The following is a 24574-nucleotide window of genomic DNA, read 5'->3' on the forward strand; positions in this document are numbered from 1 at the left end:
GTATTTAAATAATCATTTCTGCTCTGGCCAGAAACTCTGAGGATCTTTCCCTCCCGGATTTATTTATTTTTATTTAGATTTTTTTTTTTTTTTGGACTAGGGGATTCTTTGCCTCAATTGCTATCAGCTTTAATCAACGAATGGGTGCAGCCTCAGTCAAACTGAGACCTGATGAAGACTTTAGCTTAAAAAGGCCAAGGTCTCCCAATTTCATCCAGGGTCATCTCCAGTCTTGATCTAGATCTTGCCACTTGACCCAGATGGCTCTGGAGGGGAAAGTGAGGTAGATTAGATGATCCTGCACAGCCTCTCTCACTCAAATCCAATTCACTTATATGTCATGGCATCCCCTCCCTGATGTCATGGTCCTCATACAAGGAAGGACCCTGCTTGCCTCAGTTTTCTTATCTGTAAAATTATTTGATAAAAGAAATGGCAAACTACTCTAGTATTTTTGCAAATCCATAGCAAAAGATTGAGGAAGCAAGCAGAGAAGTGGAAGCAAAGAATGGAGAGAATGCTTTTTCTAAGAATTTGACCATGAGAAGGAGGCTCTAGAGATGGAGATAACTGGAGTGAAGGGTACAGTGAAATGGAGGATTTTTAAAGGATAGAAGAGACTCTAGTGTATTTGCAGGCCAGAGGGAAGAAATCAGGGGATAGGGAGAATTTAAAAATGAGAGAGAGAGAAAATGATTGTGGGGGGAAGAAGCTAAAGGTGTGTGCATCACAACATACCAGTTTTACTGCTTTTGTTGTAGTTTGCTTGAATTTTATTTTCTTTCTTATTTTTTCCCTTTTTGATCTGAGTTTTCTTATGTGGCACATATATATTTACCATGTTTAACTAAAAAAAATTTCTTTTGTGGGGGGAACTATATGGAGAGCTCTCAGGGGGGTGGTGAAATTACTTTTATCCATTCAGATCTATATTTGTTCCGCAATTTATAGTTTTAGATATAAATTTGTTGGGGCACTAAGAGTTTGTGACTTCTTGTTTATTTTTCACTCATATTCAATTCTCTGGGATCCCTTTGGGATTTTCTTGGCAAAGATAATAGAATGATTTGCCATTTTTCTCAGCTCATTTTACAGGTGAGGAAACTGAAACAAATAGAGTTAAGTGATTTATTTGCCTAGGATCCATAGTTATTAAGTCGGACTTCATCTGACTATTCACTATATCATTCTTTTTTCCTATACTGTGACTAGGAATTAAACACAATTAAACACAGAATTAATCTGATTGGGCAGAATTATATATGTACACTATCACCTTCCCACACACAAGTTATATCTGTGTTAATTCAACTCAAGTTCAGATGAGTGTTTTTTTCTTCTTTGAAGTATTTGGTTCTCCTATTCTGCTCCTCACCCCTCAAAGGCAGAGAGGCAATGTCTCTGAATCCTCAGCACTATACCCACCACAAAGTAAATTGCTCAATAAAATGTTCATTAGTGAATATCATCTTGATCCTACACAAAATTTTGTTTCAAGCAGAAAATGGTAGGAAGGAGAGAGTTAAATAAGAAGTCAGAGCTCCAGGTCTAAATTGAGAAGTAGCATAATATAGTGGAAATAACTCTGGATTTGGAGCAGAAAAACTTAGTATCAAATATTGGTTCTGCTCTTTGCTAGTCTTATGCAAATCATGTAATTTCTATGAGCCTCAGTTTCTTCTTCTGTAAAAAAGGTGAGAGTGATACTTATACCACCTGTCTTCACTGACAATTATGATATAATGAGATAATTTCCTCTACCAATATACATCAGCATCATCTTTAAATAGCTTTAGCCAATATCCTATAAGTCACAGAACCATATATGTCAGAAATTGTAATTGAACCCAGAAATTCCTGATTCTTGGGCAAAATCTCTATCTATTACACCATGCTGCATTACAATGTATGCAAAAGGTTCTATAAATCTATGTAAAGTGCCATATAAATGACAGCAGAACTGATTATCATTAATTACAGTATCATAATTCTTACTGACTGCTTCAAGGGCAACTGAATTTGGAGATAGGGTATCTCAGTTTGGGATCTAACTCCTCACTACTTGTGATCTTGACTAAAACACTTGACCTCCCTGAGGATCAATTATCGCAATTTAAAAAAAGGGGAGGGGATTTGTCTGATTGACTTATAATTAGTTCTAAATTTATTGGGAAAGCCAGGTTACCTTTCTGAGCTTCAGTTTCTTCATATATAATATAAGGAGATTGGTCTCTCAGGAGACTTTCAGCTTTGAAATTTGTTGATTGTGTCTATGAAAATGACCTATTATGAATCCTTGTGCCCTTTGTTTAATGTGGTCTGGGCCCATTTTCTCATCCTTCTGATGATTAATCATCTTGATAGGGAATGGTGCTGCTAGCTGATAGGAAATATAAATTCGATTTATCGCCTGTCTGGACATGTGCAAGAGTTAAAATTCATTCATTATAGGTTCCTCACATCCAGAGATACTTTGAAGCCATTTATTTATTCAGAAAAGGATTTCCTATCCTTGTAAAGAGCTTTCTAGGAATCAAAATTGGTTGTTGAATTTTGTCAAAATTTAGCAGAGGGGTTGGGTAGGGAAGGAAGTTCTATTTACCAACAGATGGTCATATATTGAAGATTTGAGTGCATTCTGAGAAAATAATTCAGCTTTTACTTTACCTGAAGTACCCAGGGAAAAAAAGGTGTGTGTGTGTGTGTGTGTGTGTGTGTGTGTGTGTGTGTGTGTGTGTAGGATGGGAAGAGGGTGGTGAGGAATAAGGGGAGATACACAATAACTATTAGAAGCAGTATAATGAATGGAGAGCTAGTTTTAGAGTAACAAAAGACCTGTATTCACTTTTGACTTCTGACACATACTGACTATGTGACCATGGCAAAGTTTCACTTGCACTCTCAGTGGCTCCTCCTCTCCAAACTTTATATTATATTATTGTGTTTCTATTATAGACAATTATGTCATTTAAGGGATTAAAAAAAAACCAAAAAAACAAACTAGATTTGAAGTCTAGAAGACCCAAGTTTGACATCTGATTTCAGACACTTCCTAGCTGTGTGACCCTGGGCAAATTATCTAACCTTTATCCACGTCAACTTTCTCAAGTATAAAATAGGGGGATAATCTCAGGGTTGTGGTGAGGATTAAATGAGATAATATTTGTAAGGCACTTTATAAACTTTAAAGCACTATATAAATGCTAGCTATTATTGTCATTATTCTTGTAAGACTCTAAGTTACAGAACAGTTACTGACACCATTTGTGGAGGGAATTTCCTTGCCAGGAGTTGTCTAAACCAATGAAATCCCAAATCTGGGCAATAAAATAAGATAAAATAAAATAAACATGGAGTAGAAGAGGAAAACAAAACAAAAACAAAAACTATATACTTTCCAGTTTCAAATATCAATGGAAATGAAAGTGTTAACTATATTTTATTAGTTTTATCTTCCACGCAATGGAAATGTGGTTTGCTGATTAAAGCCTTATGTAAATGATTGTTAGAGACCTGTCATCTGTAGCTGTTGGTAGCTACTATATGTGTTCAGCAAATGCTATTTCCTTTAAAAGGTTGTATATAATAACCTGTCTCATTATTCTGTCCAATCTTGCCCAGGCTCCCTTAAAGAAAGGCAGCTCAGACAAACAAGGATGGAAGACACAGATGGCAGCCCTATCTATGATACTATCCAAAAAGAGACATATGAAGTCCCTGATGATCCAGAAGAAAATGAAAATAATTTTTATGACCAGATTTGCAATGATGAGTTATCCTTAGATTCCACCACCAGTGAAAAAATTACATATGTTAATGTCCAAGAGACTTCAGAGATTGCTGAGTATGACTCTGTGTCTTCCTTCTGGGGTAAAGATGAGGAGTACAGCATGGTGTTTTCTCATCAAGGAGAAGGAACTTATGAGAATCCTGAAGAAGTCTATGAGCAGGATGAAGATTCCCATCCACAGTCTGAGAAAGCCTATGAATCTCCCGAAGACATTGATCAACTACCTGAATCAGTCTACCAGAGATTGAATAAAGTGGACAAGAAACCTAAAGAAATGTATCAGCGACCAGAGCAAAGAATCTACCAGCTGAATGAAGATAAATCTGAGAAGAGCAGTCCATATCCTTACTCAGATGATGAAGGGATGGGCAGGACTTTCTCAGGGCACCCAGTGCTCTCTCCCACTAGCTTCAGCTTGCAATCCACCAAAACCTCCACCAGCTTGTTCTCCAGATCTGACAGCTTGCTTGCAGAAAAAAACTTTTCCAATGACCCTGAAATCAATCTCTTCGTTAAGGTAAGAGGATACCCCTCTTAGATATATAGATACATAGGTGATATGATGGGATTTTCTTTTTGAAGGTCAATTGCCATGCTATATCGCAGAGGAATCAAGCACATGGTCCCACGGCCGTGTTATGGTTAAAATAAGGTAAACTGAGTCACAAAGTTATGAGCACAATTTATTTATTAATAAAGTGTGAATTTACCAATAAAGACCTCAGCTTTCTCAGCAAAGCTAAAACCCTAAGGTGGGGAATAACTACACTTTTTATAGTTTTTAGAGAAATTCAAAACAAAGAATAGGACTTTGTAGGCAGGAAACAAGTTATGATTTGGTAAAAGAGCTTGACATCATAAATGGCAAAATCAATATGATTGGCCACAGAACTGAGGCATGGGAGACAATATGATTAGTTGAAAAATTGGGAATGAGGGACTAGCAACAACTTCTTCCTTTCCTCCTATGACAAAAGAAATGTTCAATATTTGAATCCACCTGCCAGGTTAGAGATGGTAGCTTCAATTTTTGGATAGCAAAGTAAGGATTGTTTGGTAGTATAAATATAGGATTCCATGGAATCCATCTACTTCTTTCAAATGTAGCAGGTTTCCTTGACACAAGAATAAAACAATGATTAATAAGGGAATTGGATTTCTAAACTTAATTCATTACAGGTCCAATGTATTGTAACCTAATTTCGGAGACAAAGAACATGCCTTGGAAAAATCAATTAACTGTAAATGGAATCAATTAAAAAACAATAATCAATCTGATTATTTCAGCCACATTGTTCACAGTACTCCCAAGTACTGCTCAAACCATATTAAATTATAATATGGAAATATTTAATAACATAGATAAGAATAAAGTAACAGAGATAATGATAACATGTGGTTTTCTAAGTTATTACACAGCTCTTGGAGTTCCTTTTGTATGGTTTAAGGGCTCAGTTTCTGTTTGTGTTGCTACCACTGCCATACAATGGCATATATTGAGACTTTTTCTTAAGCTACACAGTTAAAAAGCAACAACAGTCAAAGACGTAGTTGAATGAAAGAAAATCCAAATATTGAATCAGAGGACCTCACTTTAAATTTTAATTCTGTTAACATAATATCTCTGTGTCCTTGGGGTAAATAAATGCTGCCTGCTTTAAGCTTCAGTTTCCTTACGTATAAAATGAAGAAATTGATAGGACTCTTAGCTTTAAGTGTGTATTGTGATAGAATATATTGTGTCTTATATAGTATTTTATACCATGTATTTTATATATTTATATTATACTATATAGCATTTTTCTCACAGCAGTCACTGATGTAGACTGCTTATTGTATAAATGAAGAAACTAAGACTTGGACTAGTGAAACCATTTGTTCACAGATGTGCAATTGATAGATATCAGGGCTGGACTCTATACTATGGTGCTATTTCAATAACTTTTCCAAAGAAATTGATAATCCCTAAACCCATATAAGTCTTCTCAAATATATGAAAACATTCATTTTAAGAACATGTTAAAATGCGTATTTATCCTATCTATTATTACTGATAAAAGACCAGCTGATTAATTGCTCTCATATGAATAGTATTAGTATAGATTAAAAGGTCATTAAAAAATTAAATGTCATTAAATGTCACAAAACATTAAATCTTACTTATAAAACCATAACATTTCATACAACCTCCCCCCGCCCCCAAATCATTAAAAACATTAGAATGTCAGAATATGTAGGAACCCTAGAAAATGGAATGTTAACAGCAAGATTGTATGATGATCAATTCTGATTGACAAGGTTCTCATCAATAATAAGGTGATTCAGGCCAGCTCCAATGGTCTTGTGAAGAAAGCCATTTGTACCCAGAGAAAGGACTGTGGGGACTGAATGTAGATCACAGCATAGTATTTTCACTCTTTTTGTTGTTTGATTGCATTTTATTTTCTTTCTCAATTTTTTCCTTTTGGATCTGATTATTTTTGTGAAGCATGACAATTGTGGAAATATATAGAGAGGAATTGTACAATTATATTGATTTTGCCATTTATGATATACATGTACTTTGTACATATCTTGGATCACTGGCTGATTGGGGGAAGGAGGAGAATGGAGGAGAAAAAAAGACCATAGGGTTTTGTAGGAGTGAATGTCAAAAATTATCCAATATATATTTTGAAAATAAAAAAACTATAATTAAAAAAATAAATGGATTGTCAACTATGAGGGACCTCAGAGGATAATTTAATCTAAATCCATCATTTTATAGGTGAAGCAACTGAGGTCCAAGGAGAATAAGGAGGCAGACAAAAAGTCAGAATGTATTAATGTCCGACTGATATAGGGGAAGCTAGATTCAAATCAGAGCTCTGCTGCTTTCTATTTGTGTGGTTTAAAATAAATCACTTTCTCTTTTATCTTTCTTCCTTGGAAAATTAAGGAACTGGACTCTGATCTCCAGGAGTTCATGTAGTTTTCTATGTTTTATCTATGAACTTAAGAATTGCCTCAAATTTCTCTATTCTGGAATAATTTAAGTTTTATATTTCTTCAACAAATGAAATTCTTTCCATCAATGTGCATCTTTATTTATTTATTTATTTTTATGACACTACTTGTGAAAGTCAGCGTGGGAATGTTTCTCAGTTTTATTTCCTGTGTATTTCACATGTTAGATAGGGACTTAGTTCTTAGAATAATAAATGCAGCCTTTGTCTTTGACTTTGTCCTTTTGTTCCTGATAGCATTATCTAAATAATCTTGTAAACTAATTTTTGCTTCAGTAATGAACAGTAAAATGATGGTCTGTGTTAATGTTTAATGATGGCAATATGCAGAGATGAGCCTTCCATGATCTTTGAATTTGAGGGCATTAATATGCTACAGAACAGATGAAATTTATGAATGTCATGAAATATGATAGTTATTTCGGGTGTGAATAAATTATTATATATTAGAATGTATGCAATATTTCTCAATATTTTTTTCTGACTGTTCACAACTGTTGTTAATTTGAAAACTAAACATTAATGAATAGTGAGGCAATTATTATTATGGACCTTACTTTAAAGAGCAGCCATTTAATACAATTCACCAAATATTTCTTTTTTTAAATTGTATTGATTTTTTTGATTTTTAGATCACTTTCATTTCCCAAAATGTCCCTTCCCCACTGGATGCTAGAGAAAAAACTCTTACAATAAAGAATAGAAAGGGGAAAAAAAGCATTTAAGCAAAAATTAACCTGAAAATATATTGATACAGTCTGACAAAATATATGTTGTTTTGGATTCATTCATAGTTCTTCACTTATGAAAAGAAATGAATTGCCAAAAATTTCTCAAGCATTTTCTTTGTACTTAGGAATGGAAAGAAATACTTCAAGTTTTCGATACTTAAAAACTGTACATATTTGTGATTTAAATGGTGTAGATATATCTTCATTGGGGTAGATTGAAATCCATCCCAGCCTCTTCTTACCATGTGATAAAGTCCCCTTTATCCTTTAAAAAATGCTAATTTGTATTTTCTTTAATTACATGTAAAAATAACTGTAACATTCTTCTTTCAAATTCTGAATTGCAAATTCTCTCCTTCTTTCCTCTCCTCCTCCCACTGAGAAGGCTAGCTATTTGACATATGTGTGGTTATTCATTTCCAGGTAAGTCATACTGTGAAAAATAAAGAAGAAATATCTTTCATCTGCATTCAGGTTCTTTCAGTTTTTTCTCTGGAAATGGACAACACCTTTCATTATAAGTCCTTCAGAATTGTTGGAACATTGAATTGATGAAAAAAGCTAAATTATTCACAGCAGATCATCATATGATATTGCTGTTACTGTGTACAATTTTCTCTTGGTTCTGCTCATTTTACTTTGCAAAAGTTCAGATGCAAACTGATCTTTCCAGGTTTTTCTAAAAGCATTCTTCTTGTCCTTTCTTAAAGCATAATAGTATTCTATCACAATCATATGCAATATAGCTTGTTAGGCCATCCCCCCATTGTTGATTATCTCCTCAATTTCCAGTTCTTTACCACCACTAAAAGAGCTGCTATAAATATTTTTGTACACAGAGATTGTTTTTAGTATTATTTTTTAAACTTCTTTAGTAAAGATTATGTATGCATGGTTTTATAGCCCTCTGGACATAGTTCTGAATTGCTCTTCAGAATAGTCAAATCAGTATAAACATAACTAACAATACTTTAGTGCTTTAATTTTCAAGATTCCCTTCTAAGTGCTCTAATAATGTGATAGTTTTTTTAAGAATTGAAAGTATCATTTCCCATGTAGCAGTTTGAGTCTTCTTTTTGAAAGTAAAGTTTTCTATTTAGCTTTTGTCTTTTTATCAAAGATACTTGAAAGGTCTTAATTTCATTGAATAACCATTTTTCCCCTTTGAAAGATTATATTCAGTTTTGCTGAGTAAGTAATTCTTGGTTGTAATCCTAACTCTTTTATTCCTTGTAATATCATCTCTGATCCTTTAAGGCAAAAACTGTTAAATCTTGTGCTATCCTAACTGTGGTTTCACAATATTTGAATTGAGTGGTGGTGGTGGTGTTTTTTGCTGCTTGCAGTATTTTTTCCTTGATCTGGGAAGTCTGGAATTTGACTACAATATTGTTAGGAATTTTCATTTTGAGAGCTCTTTCAGAAGTTGATCAGTGTATTCTTTCAATTTCTATTTTGTCCTCTAATTCTAGAATATCAGAGCAGTTTTCTGTGTTAATTTCTTGAAAGGTGATGACTATTGATCATGGCTTTTAGGTAATCTAATAATTCTCAAATTAACTTTTTTGGATCTATTTTCCAGGTCAGTTGTTTTTCCAATGAGATATTTCACATTTTCTTCTATTTTTTTCATTCTTTTGATCTGTTTGTTTCTTGATGGGTCAAAAACTCATTACCTTTCACTTGCTTAATTCTAATTTTTAAGGAATTATTTTCTTCAATGAGTTTTTATATCTTCTTTTCCATTTGTTCAATTCTACTTTTCATGGAATTATTTTCTTCATTGGATTTTTGTGCTTCTTTTACCATTTGGCACATTTTGTTTTTCAAAGTATTGGATTTTTTTTTTAATGTTTCCTTTACTCAGGACTTTTTTTTCCACTATTCTTATTTCTTTTACCAATTTTTCCTCTACCTCTCTTACTTGGTTTTTCAAATCGTTTTTGAGCTCTTCCATGGCAAGAGACCAATTAATTTTTTTCTCTGAGGCTATGAATACAGGAGTGTTTTGACTTTTGTTGTCTTCTTCTGAGTTTGTGTTTTGATCTTGTCTACCACCATAGTAAATTTTTATACTCAGGATCTTTTTCTGTTGTTTGCTCATTTCCCAGTCTATTTATTGGCTTTTAACTCTACACTAAAGTGGGGGCTCTGCTTCTGGACTGGAAGGGACACCATCTCAAGTTTCAGGGTTTTTTGTGCAGCTATTTTCAGAGGTTAATTCTGGGGACCTGTAAGTTTTTGCCTCTTCCAAGGCAATATGATCTAGGGAGAAATATGTTTACTACTCTCCTGTACTATACACTAGTTTGTGAGTGACCATAAGCACTCTTTTCAATCCTGGAACTGTGACCAGGAACCCTACTCTCCTGTGGCCATAAATTCTGTTTATGCTAGTGCTCCTCCTCACATTGGGACTAAGACCTAGGGCTGTGACCCAGATCCAAATATAGGTATTCTGCCCTTGGTGCCAGGAAAGAGACTCCTGTAAATCTCCTTCTGACCCACTGTCCAATCTCCTTTCTGTGGAATGAGAGATCTGGAAACTGCCACTGCTACAACTGATTCACCCTGAGGCCTGTTCCTGGTTGACTGGGGCCTGGTACTGCCTGCATTGGACTGCATTCTATTCTCACCTGTGTAACAGGTCTTTTCTGCCAATGGAAAATTGTTTCACTTTATCTTTTTGTAGGTTCTATCACTTTAGAATTTGTTTAGTCATTATTTAAAGGTATTTGGAGGGACTTGGGGAAGAAATCAGGAGAGTCCCTGATTTTACTCTGCCATCTTGGTTTTGCCTTTGATAGATCCTATACAGAGGCTATACTTATCATGTTTGAGGCCTTTCTTTGACTCTCTTTTTTTAAAATAATATTTTATTTTTTTCTCCAGGTTCATATTTTTAAGATTTTTGGCTTCCAAATTTTCTTTCCCTCTCTTACCTCTCTCCTTTCTTGAGATGGCAAACAATTGGATATAGATCACACAGGTTCAATCATACAAAACATTTTACCATATTAATCATATAGTAAAAGAAGACATAGACTCAAAGGGAAAAAAAACATGAAAAAAATGTAGCAAGTGAAAAATAGCATTCTTTGATCCACAGTCAGACTCCCTAAGTTCTATCTGTGGAGATGGACTGCATTTTTCATAAGTCCTTTGGAATTATCTTGGATCATTTTATTACTGAGATTAGCAAAATCATACACAGTTGATCATCATATAGTCTTCTTTTTTCTCTTATATGCAGTATCAGTGCCTACTAAGACATTGTTTTAATTGCTATTGCCCTCTTCTCTAGTTGTCCATCTGATAATCCATCTCCTCCATCATATCCCTTAAGTTACTTCTTTCTCAAGGGTTATGGCTGGATATATGCTACTGCCAACCTATACCTACTAGTAAATGCCATTTGGATCACCCATAGCTTTGAAAGAAAAAGAAAAAAAAGGAAGGAAGGAAGAAAAGAAAGAAGGAAGGAAGGAAGGAAGGAAAGAAGAGAGGGAGGGAAGGGAAAAAAGAAAGAATTCTATTGCTCAACTGACTAGTTTCAGTTGGGTCCCCAATGGGACAACTCTGCTCATGGAAATTGTTGTTTATCCTTCCTTCTTGAAGAGGACCATGATATCATGAATTAGATTTAAAAGAGGGTGGTCTATACAGTTACAGCCTCAGTTTCTCCTCCAGAGCCATCAGGGTTCAAAGGTAAAATATAGATTAGGATGACTAGAGATGGCCCCAGATGCAGTGAGTTGGATTTTAAATGTGGAATATAAAGCGTGCATGAATACCTATAATACAAAATAAACAATAGCAAATATTGGGGATGGGTGGGAAGCATGAACAAACTGGTATGTGAAGTCCAAAGATATGAATGTTTAATTTGAGGTAGGGTAATGCAGAAAGTATATATAAAAAGAGGTAGTATTAAATTTGAGTTTAAAAGAGTTCATTGGATTTTAACTGGCAGAGGGGGGGGGGGGGAATGGTGTTAAAAAATACCTGATTACTAGAAAGCTGAGAATTCAGCCAAAAAATGTTGATTTTGTTGGGCAGAAATTTAATGAATTATTTAACTCAACTCTGAATTATTTTCAAGATTTTCTAGTTTCAAAATAAACATCTATTTTTTTTAATATAGCTAATTTTTTTTCAAATAACCAGAAGGAAATCAGCAGAACAGTTTGCTATGATGTGAGATTTGGGAATTAGAAGCAAGGCAGTTTCTTAAAGATCTCGGAGGTAGGGATCCTGGGCCAGAAATAAGATATACCTTTATGACAAAGAACTGAAAAATCTCTAAAGGAGATTGATCTACTGAACTGAATAAAAGTTAATTCATTCAATAAATAGTCTACATAGCTAGAAGAGCCTAAGCATTAACAAGATTCTTACATTTTTGGTAATATTCATTCTACATTTTCCTGGCAGTAGTAAAATGAATGCTACCCTCTTCTTGGTCTTCTCTCACATTGCCTCTAGGGATCAGTTTAGCTGCAGGATCTAAGAGAAAAACAGACCCATGCACATATATTTCTTCCTCTTTTTTCTCTTTTTTTCCATTTCCTTCCTGCTCTAGGACTTTTTCCATTTTCCATTTACCTTCTTCCCAGTAGTGGAATGTCAGAGGTGAACTGGTTTCAAATGAAGAGGTTGGACTGTATTAGAGAAATTAGGCTGAATCAGAGACTCTGAGGAGATTTCAACTTCAAACTAGTTTTGATATTTTAATATTCTTGAGAGAATAATGAATGGCCTATAGTTACATATTTTATTGACCCTTTCAGCCTACAAGCACTGGGTTCAGGCCCCTTCCCTTGGAGGGAATTAATATTGTATAAAGCATGAGAATTTAAAATGGAAAATTATAGTCCTATTGCTTGTCTATAATTTGTACCCTTAAAATTCTCACACATTCTAAGTCAAATAGCTTCTGTTCTATATAGGATAAAGTGCCTGAGAATGTATTGCTGTTCTAGTTAATTGTCAAAAATGATTTCAAGAAGTCCAATTTCAAGACCCAATAACCATAAGAACAAATTCCAAGACCGTTATTTTTTGTAGAAGGTCTATCTAATAGTCTAGGGGGGTCTTCTCTTGGATTTTTTATATATGTTGGGTGCCAGGGAAGAATTCTGACTGGTTGGCTATCTTCACTGTCATTATGTTATCAGCTCACTTCCCTAAATATTATAGCTATCAAAAGATAGAATGAGCTTCCCTGGCAGGTAGTGAATTATGTGTTACTAAAAGTTTTCAAGTAAAGACTGTATAACCACTTGTGGATGATTAAAATTTGGACTAGGTGATGTCTAATCTCCCTTCTATCTCTAGGACTCCATGTTTCTATAGCCATATTTCTGGTACTGCCAAGAGTATTTAGTTTCTCCTATTATTATTGATATTACTATTCTTACAAGAAATTGTCTGATAATATCAAAAATGTTATTAATTTGATCAAAGATCATTTTGATGGACTAACAAAAAAAAAAGAGGAAACAAAAAATCAACATAGATTCAGTCCATTCATTTATTGATTGATTATTGATGTAGTCAAGTAACCATTTTGAACTTATTGAAAATGTCCTTTCAGAATAGAATTAAGATGACAATACTCCCTAAACTAATCTATTTATTTAGTGCTATACCAATCAAACTTCCAGGAAATTATTTTACTAAACTAGAAAAAATAACAACAAAATTCATCTGGAAGAACAAAAGGTCAAGAATTTCAAAGGAATAAATGAAGAGAAAAGCAAATGAAGGTGGCCTAGCTGTACCTGATCTAAAACTATATGATAAAGCAGTGGTCATCAAACCCATTTGGTACTGGCTAAAAAATAGAGAAGTTGATCAGTGGAATAGGTGAGGGTCACAGGACAAAACAGTCAATAACTATAGCAATCTAGTATTTAACAAACCCAGAGGCCCCAGCTTTTGGGATAAGAATTCACTATTTGACAAAAACTTCTGGGAAAATTAGAAACTAATATGGCAGAAACTAGGCATAGACCCACACCTAACACCAGATATCAAGAAAAGGTCAAAATGGGTTCATGATCTTGACATAAAGAATGATATTATAAACATATTAGAAGAATATAGGATAGTTAATTTCTCAGATCTGTGGAGGAGGAAGGAATTTGTGATCAAAGAAGAACTACAGATCATTAGTGATCATAAAATAGATAATTTTGATTATATTGTTTAATAGTTTTTGTACAAACAAAACTAATGCAGACAAGATTAGAAGGGAAGCAAAAAACTGGGAAAACATTTTTACATCCAAAGGATCTGATAAAGGCCTCATTTCCAAAATATATAGAGAATTAACTCAAATTTATAATAGTTTAAGACATCCTTCAATTGATAAATGGTCAAAGGATATGAATACACAATTTTCAGATGAAGAAACTGAAACTTTGTAGCCATATGAAAAGATGCTTCAAATCACTATTGAGCAGAGAAATGAAAATTAAGACAACTCTGAGATACCACTATGCACCTGTCATATTGGCTAAAATGACAGGAAAAGATAATAACCAAAGTTGGTCAGAGGACCAACCAATGGAGGAGGATGTGGGAAAACTGGCACACTGATACATTATTGGTGGAACTGTGAATGGATCTAACATTCTGGAGAGCAGTTTGGAACTATGCTCAAAAAATTATCCAACTGTGCATACCCTTTGATCCATCAGTGTTACTACTGGGTTTGTATCCCAAAGAGATCCTAAAGGAGGGAAAGGGACCCACATGTGCAGAAATGTTTGTAAAAGCCCTTTTTGTAATGGCAAGAAACTAGAAACTGAGTGGATGCCCATCAGTTGGAGAATGGATGAATAAGTTATGGCATGTGAATGTTACGGAGTATTATTTTTCTATAAGAAACAATCAGCAGGATGATTTCAGAAAGGCCTGGAGAGACTTACATGAACTGATGCTAAATGAAATGATCAGAACCAGGAGATCATTATACATGGCAACAAGATTATACAGTGATCAATTCTGATAAACATAGCTCTTTTCAACAATGAGATGATTCAAATCAGTTCTACTTGTTCAGTGATGAAGAGAGCCATGTATACCCAGAGAGAGAACTGTGGGAACCAAGTGTGGACCACAACATAGAATTCTCACTTTCTCTGTTGTTATTTGCTTGCATTTTGTTTTCTTTCTCAGTTTTTCTTTTTCTTCTTTTTTGATCTGATTTTTCTTTGTGCAACAAGATAACTGTGTAAATATGTATATGTATATTGGATCTAACATGTATTTCAACATATTTAACATGTATTGTACTACCTGCCAGCTAGGGGAGGAAATGGGAGGAAAGAGGGAAAAATTTGGAACAAAAGGTTATGCAAGGGTCAGTGTTGAAAAAATTACCCATGCATATGTTTTATAAATAAAATGCTTTAATAATAATAAAAAATCAAAAATCAAAATAACTGTAAAAAAAAAAAGAAAAAAGAAAAAAAGAAGAAAATATCCTTTCAAAGGCAAGCATTGGAATAGTCTGGATTTTGGTAGTCATTTTTTTTTTTTTTACTTCTTTCAAAGATGTCTCTTTCTTAAACATCATTTTTTAACAATTACACTCAGAAGATACATGATGGTTCTTAACAAACCTTAGAAAGACTGCCTTGTGGGAAAAGGATTAGATTGATTTTAGGATTAAGAGCAATATGCTAAAGTTTCAACTAGGAAGATTTAGGTTTCACATGGGGAAAAATTTCTAACAAGTACAATTACCCAAACGGGAAATGAACAGATAGCATATCCACTGGTGAGTTTTCCCTCAATTTTCCCTGGGAAAATTGGATAAACTACTGATAGGGATGTTGGAGCGTATATTCCTATTTACATATGCTTTGGTCATGCTGATACCTAGTCTGTGAAGATTCTTCAGAACACTGCATATTTCCCAAAGTTTACCCAGATGCCTTTCTTTTTCTTAGTCTGTCTGGGATTCAGCCCCATATCCATCTGTACTGACAATATTAATTTTCTTTCCTGGCAGCCAGGCAATAGCAAAAACAATAGTAATTAATAATTGAAATTGATTCTGATTTAAAGTTTTCAAGAAGGCAATTTGGTGGCAAAATGGTTAGAGTGCTAGAAGACCTGAATTTCAATCCAGTCTCAGATAGTTATTAGCTGGGCAAGTCATTTAACTTTGTTTTCTTCAGTTTCTTCATTTGTAAAATCAATTGGAAAAGAAAATGGCAAACCATTCTAGTGTCTTTGCCAAGAAAACCCCAAATGGGGTTATGAAGAATTGAGTATGACTGAAAAATGACTGAACAAGGTTTTCATTGCATTTTATATATGCTATCTCATTTAAATCTTAGTATGACCTCCTGAAGTAGGGATTATAAGTATTATTGTTATTTCCACTTTACATTTGAGGAAACTGAGGTTCAGAGTGACTTCCCCATAGGAAGGAAGGAAAAAAGTACTCATTAAACAATTACTATGTATGTGCCAGGCATATTACAAATATCTCATTTGGTTCTCATGGCAAGCCTATGAAGTAGGTACTGTTATTACCCCCATTTTTATAGTTGAAAAAACTTAAGCAAACAGAGGTTGTTGTAGATGCTCTGGATCACGTAGCTACAAAGTGTCTGAGGCTAAATTTGAACTCAAATCTTTCTGATTTTATGCCAAACATTCTAGCCACTGTTCCACCAACTGCCTTCATGGTTACACAGTAAATACTAAAGGTAAGATTTAACTTGTCTCTTCCTAAATGCTTAGCACATAGCAAATGAGTAATAAATGCATTTCATTCACTCATTTTTCATCTGCATTCTCCCCCATGCCAGAATGTCTCTCATAGGCAACTAGATGGCACAGTGGAAGAACATTGTACCTGAATTCAGGAAGACCAAAATTTAAGTCCAACTGCAGACATTTATTAGCTGTATTGACCCTAGTATGACTTAACTATTTGTTAAGTATCCCATAATTTGTAATATCCCATAATTCATATCTTTAAAAAATTCAATTGATCTAAATTCAGAAAATAAGAAATTATTCTTTCAATTAAAATAGATTAGTATGCTAAAATCTTCCATTTTATTATCACTTTAAAATTTATTAATCCCTTCCTTTACAACAACTTTGGGAAATAGATAGTTAAGTGTTTTGTTTGTTTGTTTGCAATAGATCTGTAACTCAATCAGAATTTATAGCCTTAGATAATTATCTAGGTTAGAATTAAATACCTTGGTCATGGTCACACAATAAATACACAAGAGGCCCTGTGAGACTCCAGTTCTTCTAGTTAGCTGTGGCTACCTTTACCTATCACACACAGTAGTATCTCTCGGTACTTAGTATAATATTATTATTCTTATTATAAAGATTCAAAAACTGAGAATCAGGTTAATTATGTCTAAGGCAAAATACTATCAGAAATTGGAACCATATATTTAAATACTTTGCTTCATATTGATAAAACTTATTTTAGACAGATTACCTCATCAGTTTATAAAACTTTATATGCATTTTTCTTTATTTTATGTAACTGCTATGTGATATAGCTTTTGCTTGGAACTTTGTTGTCTTGTACTTTTTATTAGCCAATAAGGCAAGAAATAGGTACAAGGAAGACACAGTCAAGGCCTGAATCAGGAGCTTTGGGGAAGTTATGAATTCCTTCAGGAATTTAAAAAATGGAAAGTACTGTTTTATGCATTTGTATGTCTCCTCAACTCTGTTTATTCCGAAGTTCAAGCTTGTAGTATGTTCCAAACAAACCAAGGAAGTTACATGGATAGCTAATACAAAGTTTTCCAGGACCAGCATCTGGAGGGACAGTAGCTAGGATTAACCTGGGGGACCCATCTTGGAGCTCCAAAAAGGGTACTTGCCTTAAGATAGGAATTCTTAATCTTCTTTGTATCACAGACTCCTGTGGAGCAGTCTGGGGACTTCATTATTCTCAGAAAAATATATCAAAATATATAAGCTTATAAAGGAAATAAATTATATTAAAATAGTTACTAATATTTTATTTTAAACACATTTGTGAATCTCATGTTAAGAATTTCTATTATCAGTAAAGGTTGCTTCAATGTGAGCTAATTAGCTTCTTCCTTCCCCTTCCCCTTCCCCTTTCCCTTCCCCTTTCCCATGAGATTTTAAAAATGGAACACTGGAGAAAACTTCCTTAAAATAGCATTTGGATATACTTGTGAAAATCAGGTACGGAAGACAGGGTGGAGGGAACTTAATATATATATATATATATATATATATATATATATATATAGAGAGAGAGAGAGAGAGAGAGAGAGAGAGAGAGAGAGAATCCTTTTTTTAAAAAAAAAAAATATATATATATATATATACACATACACACACACATACCCAATCCTTTCTAAGAATATATATATATGTAATCCTTTCTAAGAATGTCTGAATAGCTACTCTGGAATTTTAAAAGTTCTGTTTTCTTTTTACTTTATATTTGAATTCATTAGACAATTATGTGTATGTATGTATAACCTAACTAGGTGGCACAGTGGAGTGAGAGCCAGACCTGGGAGTAGGAAGACTCAACTTCCCAAGTTCAAATCTAGCTTCAGACACTTATTTGTCCTGTGATTCTGGACAAGTCATTTTGCCCTGTTTTCCTCAGTTTCCTCATCTGTAAAATGAGCTGTAGAAGGAAATGGCAAACTACTCCAGTATCTTTGACAAGAAAACCTCAAATGGAGTCATGAAGAGTTGATATGACTAAACAATATATGTGTAAACCATCCTTTCTAGATAACATAACATTGGGAAAGCAAGTGAGATTAGATAGTATGAGAGAGTGGATAGAATGCTGTACTTGAAGTCTGGACCTCCAAATCTCACCTCAAAAGTTTCATAATTGTGTAACTGTGGATAAATCATTTAATTTCTCTAAGCTGCCTCATTGTAGGAATTATGATGCATGTTATTTTTTACTAATAAGACTAGAAACAAATCCTGGGGTGGACCTGAAAGGAAAAATCAGAAAAGACACAGGAATCAAGCAAATTCTAGTTACAAATGCACAGAAGTACAGAAAAGACTTATTAGAATGGATTGCACAATTAAACTTTTAGCTCAGAAATTGATTCACCACCTAGTGGCTTCTACAGATATTGCATTTTATTTGGCTATTTGAATCATTCCTTTTAATGCAGAGTAGTTAACAGGTGTGTGCAGGTATATGTGAGCGCACATGTATGTGTATGTGTGAAGATGGAAAGGATAAGTGGATGAGGCACATATATGCTTCATTAAAAATACATTACCCATTTAAGAATGTACATTGGAGGAATCTTATTTATTCATTTTACTTTCTATAAAACTATCTCACAACTCTGTTTATATGATTTATCTCAACTCATTCATACTAAATGTCAAATACTGACATATTTGGAAATATCTTATTTCATGGGATAAAAAAAAAAAGGTTGTTCAAGCTTAAACAAAAGCAGGTAGATCAAATTGTGTCTTTGGAAACCTCTGTGGAGATTGTACAAACTTGAACTTGTCCCATAAGCCCAATTGTCATTTCACAAGACTAAGGAATTATACATAAAAAAAAAAAAAAAAAAAATCTATCTAAATGAGAAAAAAGTTGGAACCAAGATAAATTTCCTACTGTGAATTTCTGCTTTATCAAGGGCTAATCAAGTCTTTTCACATGGACCAGTGTTCTGCTAAAAAAGATCATAGGCACCAAGGAGTCTCATGACGACATTCATAAGACTTAGAGATGGAAGGAATTTAGAATATAATTTTAGAACCCAGAACTGGATGGGAATTTAGAATACAGATTGAGCTGGAAAATGTCTTAAAATTTAGAATATCAGAAGAGAAAACATAGAATATCAGACTTTCAAATAGAGGCTTTTAAAATATGAATTGCCAGTGCTGGAAGATAATTTGAAAATTGTCTAGTCAAATTCCCACCTTTTTACAGAGGCAGCAGGCCCCCAAAGTCAAGGAAATCTGAGTTCAATTGCTCTCTCATACAGGTTGCCATTTAAACAAGGGAAAATCAGTTAAACTTCTCATGAATATTCTAAAACAACTAAAAATAGAAGATTTGGGAAGGTTTAGATTTGCATTGATTGAAGGCATTTCATCACAGGAAATTTCTTCTGCCAATGAAATTCTAGATTCTCATCAATAATAAGAGGAGGAAATGAGAGAAAGTTGTCTTACTATGAAATTAATAACCAATTATTAACTTGAGATCCAGGCTTTTTTCCTTTATTTCCTCATTCAAAAGTAAAGTTAATCTCCATTTAAAAAAAAAAAAGTCTCTGTAAAAAGCCAGGCTCTGAAGTACATGATTGATTGATAAGATTATCCTTGACCTCAAGGAACATGCTCTTCAATCTTGGGTGGGATCCTACTCAATTAGGATATTTTTACTTTAGAGTGGACTTTAGCCAGAATCTAGTGTTGATAGATTCTTGGCAGTGGGGGACAAGAACCCCTATTTTGTATCCCTCCATTAATTTAGGATGACCTGGCTCATGAAGGAGAAAACCAACCAGAGTAGTTTGGATGGAATTGGCTTCTCTGGTCCAGGAAGTGGCTGAGTCTCATAAACAAACCGTATTCTTTTAAGAGGAGCTGAAGCCTTCTAGCCGACCTTCTCTTTAAATATCCACTCACCAGGGTTGATTTTCACTTTTGGAACATTCCCTTTTACAAAAGGTCCTAAGCCATTCAGTATCTCCATTGGCTGTCTTTGATTACTAAGACAAAGCACTGACCACTGATTTTTTGATTGCTTCTTAGCCTAATTAAAAATTGCCTATTAATTACCCAGATACTGTCTCTCAGGGTTTTTCATTGATCACAGAAAATGATGATGATCATGTTACCCTGGTTAAAAGGCTACAGTGAAAATACCACTGACATTAGAACCAGAATTCCTTGATTCGAATTTTGGCTCTGTTCCCTGGGCAGTGGCTTCCTCTCTTCTGGGCCCTAGTACACATAAAGAATTGAACTAAATATTCTTTAAGATTCCTTTCCCAACTCTGATTTCATCTTCTTCATTTTTTTCCAGAGTCATCCCAGTATTTCTTGTGTCATAAAAACAGTAATATATATATTTATATATATATATATATATATATATATATATTATGCATCATGATTCATAACTTCAACTGGCTTTAGTCTATATTCCCATAGGATTTTAGCTTTAAAGTTCAACTCTCATAATCTACAGATAAGGAACTGAAACTCAGAGAAATTAAATGATTTACCCACAGTAAACACAGATCTTCCAGACTCTAAGTCTAGCATTATTGTTCAGCATTATTATGTTTGAAAGTTTCACTTTTCCTTCAACTAAAGCTTTTCTTTTCCAGGAAAACAACATCATCATATTATTATCTTGGAGACCTTGTTCATTCTGTGACTTTAAGGTTGCATGAGAATATATGATGAATGGTAAAAGAGTAAGTGGGTAAGGCTAATTCTGCAAAAGTTGGAGCAGAATCAGAATCCAAATGTGCTGTGGTTAAAGGAACACTCTATTTGAGGTTGGATGACCTGGGTTCATAGCCTGAATTTGCTTCTTACTAGGTGTGTGAAGTTGGGTCAGTCTCTCCATCTCTCCCCATGAAAGGGATGGACTAAGGGGTTCCTAATCTATAAAATGAAGAAGTTGGTAGAAGCTGAGCCTTTAATTATTTTCTTTTCTGATTTAGTAACATTGGTGACTATCAAAGGAAGTAGGCTGTGGCTCCAGAGCCCATTTGGCCCATTTTCAAAGCATCCTGTCATTCGTTATATTGAGCATATGTTACTAAAGATACAACAGAATATTTTTAGTAAAGGTAAAAATGGGTTGCTATCTGCACCAGTGCAAGGATAACCCACACTGATGGAACCAATAGAAATTTAATGTTCATTAATGGACTAGTTTTATTTTCAAGTATTCTCTTTCCCCTCATCTGGGAGTAGACAACAAGAGAGCAGTTGGTCCCTGTCTTCCTCACTCCTCAATTTCTATAGCAATATGTCTTCTCCTTTACAAGGCTTCTTGTGCCTTTAGAAACTAAGTAGCAAATATTCTAGGCTGATCTGTCTCAGAATTGAGTTCTGGACAAGTCCATCTTCTCAGGTTTGTTCTTGCACCAATTAAACTTCTGGTGATTCTATGCCTGTTATTTTGCTCCATCACAGGAGATACTGATTTTTTCACTTGCCACTAAGAAAAACTCTATTGCTTTATAACTCCTTATCTCCTCAATCTCCGCTATCCTTTCATTTTTTGCTTTCCTGTCTGTGGAAATTGCAAGGAATAAGTTTCAGAAACTTCTGATTGGCAGTTTCATACCTGATAAAACCCATCTCGTAGTGAAGAGATTAATCATTTTTTGAGCAGTTGTCCTTTTCCACTGACTTTTGCAACCTTGTGAAGACAAAGATTAGAAAGCTGTTTTTTAAGTCACTCCATTACATGTGCCCCACTTATATGCTCTATAAACAAAGTACTTCTGCCTTTCTGAAAGCTCCATGAGTCAGTAGGGAGCTCGTGAAATAAGGTCTTCTTGGTAGCTGTCAGCTTCCCTTGTTTACAAGAGTTCCGCGTGTGGCAGTCACTAAGCAACCACTAAAATAAATAGGGATATGCTTTGTTTGGGAAACTCTTAAAGCTCAGGGGGTTTGGCAACAATGACTGCCATGGATCTGTGGGTGAAGCCTCGTCATGAATAACTGAAATATGATCCTTTTGTTACAGGGACAATTACCAGGACATTCTTCTCTCTCACCCATCCTGTGCCACCTAGCTGCACTAAAATCTAAAGTATTTGAGATAGAAGGGAGTATAGAATTTAAAATCTTCGAACAAAGGGCGTAGGATGCTTGAAGTAAAATTCATGTCCAGTTCATTAATCTGCCTTTTCTCTTTTTTATTGATGTAAATGTTTAGAAATATGAAATTTCTCCTAAGTATTTCTTTTGCTGCATTCCACACATTTTGGTATATTGTTCTCATTGTTGTCATTATTTTTAATGAAATTTTTGATTGCTTCTATTATTTGTTCTTTGACCCTCTCCTGTTATGGGCCAGAACTTGAAACAAGGTGCTAAATCAGTGGAATTGATAGACAATGGATGTTTAGCATGGTGCTTAACAGTTCTCTAGTTCAGTACATGTACTTAGTACTTACTATAGTTCCACAGATTCACACCTGTAAGAAAGCATATATAAGCTAGGAGCCTCAACCAGGATTCAGAAGCTAGAGAAGGCAGGCCTCTCAGAACCAAGGAGAGAGAAAGGTCTCCAGAAAAACTAGCCAGGCCCCCAGTGAAGGAGACAAGACTTTGAAGGAGACAATAAAGGATTTGGACTTTAATCCCTGGCTGCACTTGTGGTGATTACTGAACTGAAACGAAGGCTGCCTCCAGAAGCCCCCCAAGAAACCTGTTCCCAAAGAACATTACATTTTAGAGAAGAATATTACACTCTTATTCTTTAGGATGAGACTAATTTTTCATCTGTGCTTCCAATGCTTTTTATTGAATATAATTTTTATTGCATTATGGAATTTAGAATGAATTTAGTATTTCTACTTTTCTGCATTTGGTTGTGAGGTTTTTATGCCCTCATACAAGGTCATTTTTTTTGTAAAAGTGCCATATAAATTTTTTAAAAGTATGCTCCTTTCTATTCCCATTCAGTTTTCTCCACAAGTTTATTGCATCTAATTTTTCTAAGATTCTATTCATTCCTTTAACTTCTCATTGATTTTGTTGAGTTATTTAGCTCTGAGAAGGGAAAGTTGAGGTTCCCCATGAGGATAGTTTTTACTATTTGCTCCCCTAATTCATTTAACTTTTTCTTTAAGAATCTGGATATTATGCATTTGGTATGTATTTGAGATCATCATTACTATCCCTTGCCTTTTTTTACTTCAGGTGAAGCATTATAGATTCTGCTGCAGCCCCTTATTTTAACTCTGTGTATGTCCCTCTGTTTGAAGTGTGTTTTTGTAAACAACATATTGTTATTTTAACTCTGTGTATGTCCCTCTGTTTGAAGTGTGTTTTTGTTGGATTCTGGATTCTAATCTATTCTGTTATCTATTTCCTTTTTAATGGATGAGGTCATCCTATTCAAATTCAAAGTTTTGAGTGTACAAAATTGTGCATTTCCCTCCATCCTATTTTCTTCTGTTTATCTCTTTTCACCCAGTCCCTTCTCTAAAGTTTGTTTTGTTTCTGACCACAATCTTCTTTTATCTGCCTTCCTTTTTATCACTCCTACTCTTTTCTTATGCCTTTTCCCTTAGAAGGAACTTGTGAATATAGAATATTAGAATACAAGACATAGAATGACAGAACTGTAAGGAGCAATGGAATATAGAGTAATCAAATAGAAAGGTAACTTCAAAAATGTAAGGACCCGGGACATGGAATGTTTGAGTGGTGAGGGAGATGGGAGACATTTAATCCAACACTCTCTCCTGTTCTGACTCTGCAGCTAACCAGTTGGATGATCTAATTTCAAGTCACAACATTTCTTTGAGCTTTTATAAAATGAAAAGGTTGTATTAGATTATCTCTAAAGTCTATTATAATTTGAAGATACTATGAGGTTAAAATCCCATGAGTCCTGTGAGGCTAAATCATGCTTTAAAAATCAAATGCATAATGTATAGTGGGCACTAAAGAAAGTATATTGGTTTGATTAACAAATAGGAGCAAGGAGAATTTTTCTAGGTAGAGAACTTTATAAATCTTCTCTAAATCCCTCCCAGGTGGCAGTAATTTGTGCTAGGGGTGTCTTCTAGCTCTTTGTTCTATCTCACCTAGCCACTTTTCTTTTTATCTCAGATCTCTGATTTGATCAGGTAGGGAACATCCCATGGAGGAAAACCCTTCTATAAATGAGAATCAGCAGCATTTCCTTATTATTATTATTATTATTATTTGTAAATTAGTTTTAGATAGATTTATAGGGTTATCCAGCCTTTATGTGCTAGAAAATGGAACTTGAACCTAGGTTTTCCTGACTTCAAAAA

At 34.4% G+C, this 24574-nt stretch overlaps 1 protein-coding gene across 1 annotated transcript in view; it reads left to right on the forward strand.

Annotated features, from left to right (window-relative positions):
* The first annotated feature begins 3621 nt into the window (after positions 1 to 3621).
* Positions 3622 to 24574, forward strand: part of CLIC5 (chloride intracellular channel 5) — a 183348-nt gene continuing 162395 nt past the window's right edge. The window contains exon 1 of the mRNA XM_031964756.1: positions 3622 to 4307. Coding sequence (XP_031820616.1) covers positions 3657 to 4307 — 651 coding nt within the window. The 5' untranslated portion in view covers positions 3622 to 3656. The remainder of the gene's footprint in view (positions 4308 to 24574) is intronic.

This window comes from Sarcophilus harrisii, chromosome 4, assembly GCF_902635505.1.
Source record: "Sarcophilus harrisii chromosome 4, mSarHar1.11, whole genome shotgun sequence".
NCBI lineage: Eukaryota > Metazoa > Chordata > Mammalia > Dasyuromorphia > Dasyuridae > Sarcophilus > Sarcophilus harrisii.